The sequence below is a fragment of the Colias croceus genome, chromosome 15, assembly GCF_905220415.1.
Source record: "Colias croceus chromosome 15, ilColCroc2.1".
In the NCBI taxonomy this organism is placed as follows: Eukaryota; Metazoa; Arthropoda; class Insecta; order Lepidoptera; family Pieridae; genus Colias; species Colias croceus.
The window spans coordinates 3,900,560-3,913,246 of NC_059551.1; the positions used below are offsets into that span (position 1 = coordinate 3,900,560).

At 30.6% G+C, this 12,687-nt stretch overlaps 1 protein-coding gene across 1 annotated transcript in view; it reads left to right on the forward strand.

Annotated features, from left to right (window-relative positions):
* Positions 1 to 6,094: 6,094 nt before the first annotated feature.
* Positions 6,095 to 12,687, forward strand: part of LOC123697926 — a 40,890-nt gene continuing 34,297 nt past the window's right edge. Inside the window, exons 1-2 of the mRNA XM_045644499.1 lie at positions 6,095 to 6,106; positions 11,904 to 12,020. Of these exons, the coding sequence (XP_045500455.1) occupies positions 12,006 to 12,020 (15 nt within the window). The 5' untranslated portion in view covers positions 6,095 to 6,106; positions 11,904 to 12,005. The remainder of the gene's footprint in view (positions 6,107 to 11,903; positions 12,021 to 12,687) is intronic.

Here is a 12,687-nt window from a genome sequence, read left to right on the forward strand (position 1 = left end):
TAGAGGTATAATGTTAGAATATAGGAAGTAGGTTTGTTATCATCGGTTTTATTATATTATGAATATCAAGGAATTTCGTTTAATCCGTATAAGTAAATAAATTAATTAGCCTTATCACATCAAGGGCGGATCCAGCTTTAGTGCCAGGGGTGGGTCACATAGTCGTGGTCAATTTACAAAAGCTATATTTTGATAATTTAATTGATACGTAGATTAAAAAAAACGGTCAAGTGCGAGTCGGATTCGCGAACCAAGAGTTCCGTACAAACATTTTTAATTTTATATTTATGCTTTTTGCAAATTTTCCTTTATCTGTGTTATAGGACGTAACTTTCTACAAAATATCAAGATTCTGTGTTCACGGAAAGTACCTACCCTGTAGGTTTTGATTCCTGGCGACACTTGAGAATGTTGATAAGCATGAAATGTATGTTTTAGCGATTTTTCATCCATCTATGCTGACATTGCTTTTAACCAAATTTCAAGACTCGTGTTCTCGGGAAGTAGTACAATATAGGTTTTGATTCCCTTGGCGATAATGTCGAAATTTGCGATAATTTTCAGCATAAACGGCTGCATCTTTTGATTGCGTTGGCTTATAAGTTTGATTTTTTCACAGCTTTAAGGAACCGTAGATTTGATTATTCGGTATAAATTTCAGATTGATACCTCCACGCGTTCCTGAGAAAAAGGGTCTTGACAGGCAGACAAACTTGAAAATTGTTCAAGATATATATTTAATTAAAAAAATATATATTTTTTTCAATTATTCCTGTATCTGTACTATAAGAGATTCTGAGTTTACGGAAAGTACCGTCCTGTAGGTTTTGAGTTTTGATACCCTTGCGAATGTCGAAATTTGCGAAATTTTTCGGCATTTACGGCTGTATCTTCTGATTCGTTGACATAGAAGTTTGATTTTATTATAGCTTAAGCCTTAAAGGTATGCACTTGAGTTTTTGGCATGAATATCAATTTAATACATGTAAGCGTTCATGAGTAACAGCGTTGTAAGTTTAATTTTTTTTTTATATTTTTTTTATAATAATCTAAGTAAAAATTCATGTTTTTCGCAATTAGTAAACAAAGTAGTTTTCTCTGTGCCTATGTCCCTTTGTATGATTAAATCTTTAAAACTACGCACGAATTTTTATGCGGTTTTTTTAAAGATAGAGTGATTCAAGAGGAATAGTATATAATTTAAAAGGTTTTAGACAAAGCGGGCGAAGCCGCGGGCTAGCTAGTTTGCGTTATAAGATGTTACATTGTACTACATTTCATGACTCTGTGTACTCGGGAACTACCCTGTAGGCTTTGATTTCCTAGGGAGTGTCGAATTTTGCGAAAAATTTCAGCATTTACAGCTGCATCTTTTGATTGCATTGGCTTATACGTTTGAATTTTTCACAGCATCAAGGGACCGTAGACCGTAGGATTTCGACATTAGCAAAGGAATCAATACCTGCAGGTAAACCCTGTCCCGTAAACACAAAGTCTTGAAATTGAGTTAAAAAGTATCGTCTTATAGCACAGATGTAGGAATAACTGCAAAAACCCTAATTATTTAATTAAATTAAATAAAAAATATATTTTTTTAAATAATTTTAAACTTACAATCCCTTTACTCATGAACGTCTACATGTATTAAATTGATATTCACATCAGAACTCAGGTCTATAATAACTTAAATCTGTTATTTAATTCAAATTCTATGTCAACGCAATCTGAAGAAAAAGCAAATAGAGCCTCATATTCTGTAACTCGCAAGTCGCAACTACTTGCAAGGGAATCAAAACCTACAAGGTACTTCCCGTGAACACAGTCTTGAAATTTGGATAAAAGCAACGACTTATAGCACAAGATAAAGAAAAAATTCCTTTAAATAAAATTGTAAGATACAACCTATTAAAAAAATAGGTTTGCTCGGAGCCCTCGGTGCGCGAGTCCGACTCACACTTGGCCGATTTTTTGTCGTAATTTTCTATTGTTTATCTATTAAAAAAAAATGCTATTTTATGTCTTATCCACGAAATGGGATATTTCGATATTTGAGGTTTTGTGTGGAAAGTGTGCAAAAGTTGTAGTAAAAAAATTAATAACCTAAGTAGGTACTATAACTTTATTCCGCAGTTATAGGTTTTTTCAAAAATCGATAAACCTGTTTTTTGCCCTTGAATCACGACCACAGGTCGACCCTAATTAACTTTTCCTTTAATTTTTGTTATATTCTCTTCCGTTTGTAATTGATTTACCTATTTGTTTTATATTACTTTTATGTCTCAAAAGTCAATAAAAACATCATGTTGAACAGTATTAAGTTGTAAATTTAAAAAAGATAATATTAAATCAGTGGTCCACTTAGGTCGTGGAACTAGCCCAGGGGGGGGTCATGACCCTATGACCCCCCCCCTGGATCCGCGCTTGTATCACATTGCAAGGAAATTCATATTGTATTGAACGTACAGATTTTAACTGACTTGATTTATATTTTGCAATATATTTTTGCATAGTTCAATCTATAAAATACAACTCTCATAAATATTAACGATATGGTAACGATACGATATTGGGGCTTACTAAATAGACTCCGGTCTCCGGCGTAGAAAGAATAGAAATCGTTATTTCGACTCGGAAATTGGATTGGGCGCGTGAAGAGCTAATATAAACGCAGGGAATTGTCGATTTAGCCCTATTTGTGACATTATTACAATGAACGAGGAAAATTTTGAAGCGTCAAATGTTTTGCTGAACATTGCGAATTTAATGACGGATAATCAAGATTACTGTACGCGTAAAATAAAAATAAAATCAATATTTCTATTTTATTGAAAGCTTTAACTTTTTATCTAACAGGAAATCTATACATACTAATATTATAAAGCTGAAGAGTTTGTTTGTTTGAACGCGCTAATCTCAGAAACTACTGGTTCGATTTGAAAAATTCTTTCGGTGTTAGATAGCCCATTCATCGAGGAAGGCTATATTATATCATTACGCTAAGACCAACAGGAGCGGAGAAATGCGGGGGAAACCGCGTGGCACAGCTAGTATTCTATAAAGCTTGAAGGAATTAAATTTCTTACGTTATTACATTTTATTATTACATCTAGGTAAAAATTCCTGTATAGAATATTGTAGTATGCTGACAAAGTTTATTATGGTATTTTTTAGAGCTAATATCTGCCTTTTAATGTGTGAAAAACGTGCATTATATTATAATTGCGCCATACAGACTTTGCACTATACACTTTTTGCGTTATTTCACGTATAAAATGACACACGGCTAATGTTTTCACATCACAGCTGAAAAAGTTATTGTCTTCATTTATTATTCAGATTCAGAATGCTACCTTTTCCGTACATTAGGCAAATTCGTAGCGTCAATTTATCTCATTTTCTTTGTTTTGTCGAAATGAGTGAAACGGTAAAAATAAGGAATATCGCTCACAGATTTAGAAATAAAAGATCACTCTTTAGTGATAAGGCCGCCCTCTGTGCTAGTTTAGCTATAAGTTTTAGTTTTATGTTATTTGTATAACTAGCATAGTAAAGTGTTATAAATAAATAAAAATAAAATAAAATAAAAGAGATTGTGACAAATGTGCAGGAAATGGCGGAGATTTTTCTTTGTGTGTTTCTTTTTAACTATTGTTTGATGTTTCATTACATTTTATTTAAAATTAGATATAATTATGACTAACGCTATATAAGCTTTCAAGATTAGGAAGATTATATTACCTATTGTTGCATTTATCGTGGATTTATTATATATTAGCGGTCCGCCCCGACTTCGCCCGTGGTACAAATTTCGCAATAAAAGGTAGCTTATGTTCTTTCTCAGGGTCTAAAGATTGTCTGTGAGAAATTTCATCAAAATCGGTTGAGAGATTTAAGCGGGAATGCGTAACAGACAGACAGACAGAGTTACTTTCGCATTTATAATTATTATAGTAGGGTTATGCAAAAAATATATGAACTTACTTATCACCTAAGTACCTACTGTAACGTAGAGCTTTGAATAAAACTTTGGTAGTAACTATTCAATAATATTATGTGGTAAAAGTGTAAGCACATATAATATTTAGTTCCATAACAAAATAGAGTACTTTATAGTAGTACTTCACGCTTTAACGCATGACGTTGTTTCTCCTTTCTACAAGCATATCTATTTGTTCAAACTAAAACAACTCAACCTCGTAAAATCCCGAATATCCTCTGTTCTAACTTTGAATAACACCATTTATAGTGTAGCGTTAGTTTCTAAAAGAATAAATAGGATAAGACCTAAACCAGAGTTTGCGTGGTAGGTATAAACGTTTACCACACGAAACCAATTATACAGTCGAGTGCAGCGTAATTGCACCGAAGTGCTGGGGAGATTTACTTAGCTGCAATTACTTAACTTTGACACAAAACATTAACCTTGGTTTAACTAAAACTACTGTTTAAACACAATTATTAGAGTGGAAGTTACAAATTTGCGACTGGAGAAACTGTTTGTTGTGTAGGGTCACTTATGTTCAAATTTTGTCGATCTGTATAAATTGTAAATTAAATGCGGTATTTAGCTTTGAAACGAAATGGCATAGAGATCATCGGCTCATACATAATTTGTTCTTGGAAAGGGTTGGCAATAAGAACCTCATTTAAATAAAACAGTAGGTCTCCCCGTGACCACGCTCGCTGTAAAATGTTCGAAACGTCGGGAAAATAATATTATAATGAATAAACCGTGATTAAAATCCGTTAAAAAGTCTTTAATTTATATAAGTAGTAAGTAGGTACATTTTCAATGAAATTGTGGAATTAAAAAAAAATACAAGGATTGTAGTTGTAATTTAATCAACTCGAATATCAATAACTATGAAATATAATATCATGCATATAAATTTTTATTTTTTACCGTCTAAATTATACTTAACTCATACTCCATTACCTACTCATAAAATATTTAAACTTATTTATAATTTTATTGTTCATACAAGATTTCTATAATTCTTAAACATTAAACTCAATACACATACACATTACACGTACTAAAAACTTCATACAGTAAGTACTTAATATATTAGTAATTATCTCCTACATGAATTTCTTCGCAATTTACATTGTTAACTTTTACTTACATTACATAAAGCCGAATTACACGAATCTTGAAGTTTTTCCAAGAGAATATGTTTTAACGAAAGCGCTTTCAGCTCTTAAAGTTTCCAATATTTTCTAAGAATATTATCGCCGTGGAAAGTTCTAGACCTGATCATTACCGAACAAAGACTCGAGAACACAATCGATGCACTAAACCGTAGAACGTGTTATGCAGGTTAGACACTTGACCAAATATTTTCTGTAAAGGTGGAAATTTAAAGCATATTTTTTTTTTTAGATTGAACGACAAACGCATTTTTTTATAAATTTGACGAAGGCGCATTTTTAAACAGCCAAGAAGTGAAATTGCGGTCTGATTCAGTACGAAAAAAAAACATGTAAATTTGAAAATGGAACGCGGCTGAAACACGGCTGAACGCTTGGATAAATTGCACAAATAAAAAAAATGTTAATCTTTATAATTTTATGTAACTATTTACGTTGTTTATTATTCCTTACAATTTTATAAAACTGATAAAAATATATAAACTATTTTTTAAATGCCAAATTCAAAAATTAATTTGATATTTTGTTCCTCGTGCGGTTCTAGCGCGCGAATGCTGGCTACGAATAAATAAAAAAAAATGTGGCGGGAAATTTTTAAATGTCAAATGGCATTGTGATCGATTTGTGCTCGATTAAAGAGTTGATTAATATAATAATTTAACTAGTTTAAAAAGTCTTTAATTTCTATAAGTATATAGCTACATTTTCAATGAAATTGTGGAATTAAAAAAAAATTCAAGGATTTTCAATTAAAATTTTATGATAATAAATTAACACAATTTAGGTTCAAAATTCAGTGATTAAAAATAAGTACTAGATTTTTTATAATTCAATGTTTTCAGTTTTAATGTTTTAGACATTAATATTACTTATAAGTAAAACTACAATTTTGTTTATTTTTGTTATAGGTGGAGTGGGTGGGCCGGGCGGGCCGGGAGTATCAGTTTCAACACAGGTAAGATTAATTAGTATCAATAATAATTTTGATTAAAAATAATTATATAAGAATGATGTACTTAATAAAATGACAAACATACTTATTCTTTGTAATTATTATTAATAATTTGCATGCTGTTTTTCAATAATGGTTAACATGCTGTAGGTACATAAACTATAAGTAAAACAAATGTAACATTTTTATACCATGTTTATCGTAAATAAAGAATTATGAATTACTTATTTTCTATAAAATATACATTATTTTAACGATGTGAGTACCTCAAATACAAATCTTGTAGTGCCTATACCTAAACAATAAGAAATGGATAATTTTTATGCTATTATTCATATTTTTATCGGTATATTTATACTAAAAATGAATATTTGTTAAATGTTATCTTTAAATACCTTAGGAATATTTAGATTTTATAATGCAATTAATATTAATGCATTTGTGAGTATATTTTAATATATTATTTAGTTTAAAAAATTATACATTCCCTTACGAAGTACATATTTTCAGTTTATTCTTTACTTTGCATAAATGAATTCCTTTTCTATTCAGAGCATATCTATAACTATCTATTGGAAATTCTTCGCTATTATTCAAATTCAACCAATGCCCGCTACTTTATGATTTATGGACGATTCGTATTTATGATTTATTTCTTGAGAAAATATAAAAGTACGCTGCATTTATATTTAAAATACATTTTATTTATTATTTTTATGTTTTCCAACTTTTTTAATTTATTAAAATTTAATATTAACATATTTATTGAAATTCATTTTGAATTAAACACTGAAAGAATATGAAACGACCAAGTACGAACTGATAACATTACGGCCAACACTAAGGCCAAACTATTTTGTAAAGGCATATTGTACAATAACATTGCAATAACTTGAATTTCAAACACAACTTACGTTTATATAATAACACAATTACATAAACTAGAGCAATTAGCAACAACACTGGGTATGATCATGTCCGCAGAAAAAGTTCCCAAGACAACTATGACGGCGAGTCTCCCTCTCAAATGACGAAAGTTTGAAACTTCAACTGCAATGTAAGATACTCCTGCCTGAGGGAGGAAATAAATTATCTGTTTATGCGCCATATTCGGTGTTAAAATGTTCATAATTTTTGTAAATTAAGTTGAATTTATAGTTTCTGTATTTCGACTCCAGAGGCTAATTAAATGGTACCAAATTATCATTAAGATTTTTTTTGGATACTTTTCAGTTTTTTTTTTAAAGTGAAACTAGGTACTTTACGGTCCTTTAGGTGTGGTAAGAATGAAATTTCAAGGTTACATCATGACAATACTATCACATCATGGAGCAATGCGACGATTTTTGTATCATTGAAACTTGCAAAAGAAGTTTAACTTCTGACACATGTGCTCGAAACATAGTACGCTCTTTTTTTAAATAAAGGATTAAAATTGTGTTTTCTTTTTCGAATCAGGATTGAACAAAGATATTGGTCATTTAAAGACAAGTTTAAATGACCAAAGATAACAATCAATAAAATTAACATATAATATACGGAAACCAACAACGTATGAAATGTGGCATCCTTTGTTGTCCAAACCTCAAGAGTGAAGCTTGGCTCATTATCGCCGACTTCATTCGGTTATCTCATTGAAGTGTTGATTAAGCTCCTGTAATAAGCACGTTACTTTTTGGCGAAAATATTTTATGAAAATCTAATGTTTTGAAGACGTACATAAAATATTGAAACTTTAAAAATTTTACTATTTATTTCGAATATTTATCTCAAAAAATTACTAGCTGCCTATGTAATAGAAAATATAATTAATGATTTTCAGAATCTCATTATTTGAATTAATCTTTAAAGGTAAGATATATTCAGGCTAATAATTAATGCACATTACAACCATGACATAAATTATTTACTATAGCTTATGCAAGCTATGTTCAACAATAGGCTAAAACAGAATTAATCTGAACGCCGCGCCGGTGACCTTACGCTCAATTACGAGACGTAGATGCAGACAACAAAGCTTTTAGCCCCTGAAAGTGCCAATAAAGCATAGACAGACCTTTCTATCTCTTTAATAAAATAATGAAATTTCTATTTCATTCTCACTTTAAACTCATAAAGTGTTATTTTAATTTGGCAGTCTAATTAGGTTTCGCCGGAATTGAATATAAATTTAGCAAAATATCTCGCTTCTTGAATCGTTGGCTTACTCGCTTTTAGATAATTGGAATAACCCACTGCTTTTGTGGAGAACTTATTATTGTGAATAGGATTATTTCTAAACAACTTTGAAAACATAACCGTATTTTAGAGAAATATTTAGATTATAAATTTTGAGGAAGAAAGAAAGGTTATTTTAAATTGTCTTCTTTTGAATTACGTTAAAAACTAAATAATTACAACAATTAAAAAAAAAGACGGGTTGCACTCCGGGAGTGCCGGCAGAAGTGAAAACTTGATTATTAACGTTGAGTTCTCTCCATCCGTCTTACGCTTTTTCGATCAGTACTTGTAGTCTCGACACATTAATCGACATCGATGTCGACCGAAATCGGTCGGTAACTAACGATTTTCAGTATCTATAGTATGGACCTAAAAAATTTAGTGTTGTTTTTCCAAGAAATTTACCTTGATATTATGGAATATATAGTAAATTAAAATTAGTTACATAAATTTTTCGCATTATTACAAATACAATTGCATATGAAAAAAGCACATGTTATGCACAAAAAACATGGCAGTTAATTTAATTTTAATCAAATTCGATATTTTTTTATATCAATCGTTTAATTAATGTTCTATTTATTACATATTCATGGAATCCAAAATTCCATCTATGGCAATCTCTATATTTACTTTTTTGACATTTGACATCAATCAATCAAAATAAATATAAATTTTGTATTTTCAAGAGGATTTAATTTTTAATTATATTCTTAAAAATCCTATAAATCTATTAGATAACAAATGTCCTAAGAAAATATCAATCTGCGTTATGTTTTTATATAGTTAAAGCTATTAGTTTTAGTTTAGTAATATTTCGTTATTTGTGAAGTGCAATAACATTCTAATCAAAAGACTCTAAAAGCTCTACAAGATAATTTTGCTCAATTCGAAGCCTTTCGAAAAATCTTTAAGACATCATATAAACGGACGGAACTAAAACTAAAGACGGAACGGATAATTTGTATCACTTGTATTTTTAGCTTGTCTTATTATACAATAATATTATTATGTGCATCATTGTAGGTATATTTTATTACAGTTAATAAGCAAAGGATGAATATACGCAATTGATTTACTTAAATATAAATATTAATTTTTATTAAACATAAATATTTATCTATAAATTTTATATTTTACAGATGTACAAGTTACTAGAATTATGTTGGTGAGAGATGATGGTTTTGAGCCAAATTTTCAACTACGCTATTATAAACTATTAAATTAAATTTTTCTAATAAAATTGGATCGTTTTTATTTTATTTGTATTCATCTGTATAATTTTATTATCTTAGAAGTTCAGAAAGAAATTTATCGAATATTTTGGCTGAATAAATGCAGATAGCAGTAAACTATTCTAATATTTATATAATATAAGTAATATAAGAGGCTTCTTAACATCTATAATATAAAAATGAATCCCAAAATGTGTTGGTAAGCGCATAACTTTAGAACAGCTGAACCTATTTCTTTAATTCTTTTTTTATTATATTCCTTGAAATACGAGGATGGTTCTTATGTAAAGAAAACGTGAATATGTACCACGGGCGAAGCCGGGGCGGACCGCTAGTTTTCAATAAAATTTTGAAACCATCTTAAAAATAAAACATTATTTGTGTATTTTATTTTAATTGCAATAACATTAAATAAGAGAAAAAATTATTGCGTTTAATCATATAGCATCGGAAGTGTGAAATATCTTTTTTATTATAAAACTAGCTTCCGCCCGCGATTCCGTCCGCGCGGAAAAATTAAGAAAAATTAAGATTTCTTTTTTCTACGTATTTTTCCGGGATAAAAAGTATCCTATTTTATGCCCAGGATAATAAGGTAGAATTATACCAAATTTCATCGAAATCGAACCGTTAGTTTTTATGTGATGCCTTCACATACAGACAGACAGACAGAAAGACAGACAAATATTTTTTTTAATCACATATTTGGGTTTGGTATCGATCCAGTAACACCCCCTGCTATTTATTTTTTCAATATTTGCAATGTACAGAATTGACCCTTCTACAGATTTATTATATGTATATAGATATATAGATTATAATAATCTATAATTTTTCCGATATTTTCAACCGTATCTACAAACCCACACAAACCGTAAGGCCCTTCTCCCATTACAATACGCACAGGCGATTCAAGTATCCTGCAAGTCTCGGAGACTAGTCGCCGCGGACTAACTCACATTATCACATACATTTGTATGTAGGCTCGCACACTACGCTATCGGTATCCTACACGTCCGCGACTAGCATCGCACGACTCACCGTGTTGGTCGCTTTTGCGTCACGTCTCCCGCGTATCTCTTCGGTAGAAAAATAAAAATTTCTAATCATCATGAGTTGTAGTTCTCGTGCGGCTACAAATCTCTACAATTTATTTTTATTTCAATATATGGATGAATCCAGTACTTCCTACTCTTATGTTGCCGTCTTCTATTTCTATAAAAAAGAAAAACTGCAAGAGCTTCTTCGTCACTGGAATCGCTGATTTCTCGACATAACGACCTAACTGTTGTTACAATAAATAAATGAATTATTATTATTATTATTATATAACGTCCGCCCATAAAAACGAGGCGCAATAACGATGTCATTTTTCAGTCGCATAATATGCGATCATCGGGTAGCGAGCAAATCTAGTATTCTACTCGAGTATCGTACCTATTCTAGAATTATCGTAATGGGAGAAGGGCTTTAGTTATCGAGATCTTGTCGAGATCAAAACGTCGGTATCATAACGATTGACAATGTCAAAGTATAATTTGTTTTGACAACATTCGAATGTGTTGCAAAGAAATGATTTTCCAAATCCATGAAATCTATATTTTATTTATTGTTCATATATCTACGGAATTGAAATAATGATGTTATTAATTTAGATAAAAATGCATTACTACACTGCTATTATTATATAAATATTTTGACGCATAACGGAAAGTTTTGTGAAGAATAAAAATTATAAACAAATATGTATCTATTGTATGCTTCCATCAAATTGGGGAGAGGTATTAAGCGACATCATTTTCATTGCTGAAGACGGGTCTATAAATTAGTTGTCGGTAATTACCGACTAATGTGTCGAGACTACAGGGGCTGGTCACGTGTCCTGACGCGAGTTTAAGATTTTATACCCATTACAGAAAAAGTGCTCAACGCCGCTAAAGAAGTTTTCACTTCAAAAAATATTCTCAGATATCGTGAATACTATCTCCGGTTTTCCAATGCGGTTGCTCAATGTGTGCTGAAATCGAAGGAGATTTTGAACGTGGGCAGTTATTTTTGAATGTTTGAATTCGGTTTTTTTTGTTTGTTTTTTATTTGTTATATTTGTTCAGATAACATAAGATAAAGCAACATTCAGTAACGTGGAATTTGTTCTAGTGCTATTTTTATTGTATTGAACGAAGTAGAAGAAATCAATTGATAAATTTTTATACAACCTACGTATATTTTACTTGGGATATTCGTAGGTCCTGGACAAAGGATAATAGCGTTATCTGTTAAGAATAATCCCTATTTGTACAACAAATGAAAATCAAATATTGACATAGGCATATATGTTTCTATAGGCAGACATAGCACACTCGGCGAAAGGCTACGAATCGGAGGATGAAAACTCGGGCAGAAAGCGGCAGAGGGTCAGCGACGACCGGCCAGCCAGTCGGACGACCATGTACTCTAAACAGGTACGTATATAGCATAGATAATATTATAATACCGGCATATAGTTAGGTTTTACGACGTTTAAACATTTGAAGTTATACAATTATTAAATTCCTTTAAAATGAAATCTTTTTGTCTAATTATTATTCGTCCCAATTTAATTAATAGGCTGAGTAAATATGTTTAAAAGCTATTTTATCTGTAAATGTTTAAACAATGCGGTACAGATTTCTCTAACTTCCGTTTCAAAATGTTTAACGTTTTGGTTTTTAAAAGCTCTACATAGAACAAACCGATGTAAAATTGTTTTATGTTTAAAGTTAAAATCTATTTATAGATTCGTGTTTTTAAACATTACACATGATATTATTACAATACATTTTTTTAAATAATAAACATAATAATTCGGGACAGGTTATTAAAATGATTTTCGTTAATAAATCATTTTAATAACCTGTCAAATAACTTTAAAATAGATGAAAATTTCACAACAGAATAGGGAAATTTGAAGGAAATACATTTCATTCCGTAGCCTGAAAAGAATACTATCTCGGCTGTCCAACACATCGTAAAAGTAGAAATAAATAGCGCTAGGTTCCGTCGCTGTCTTCAATCACTATTGTAGGAAAGCAATTTCTTGTGTGCGATATTATCTGTCTTGATCGATGTTACGATGTTTGATAAGGTTTT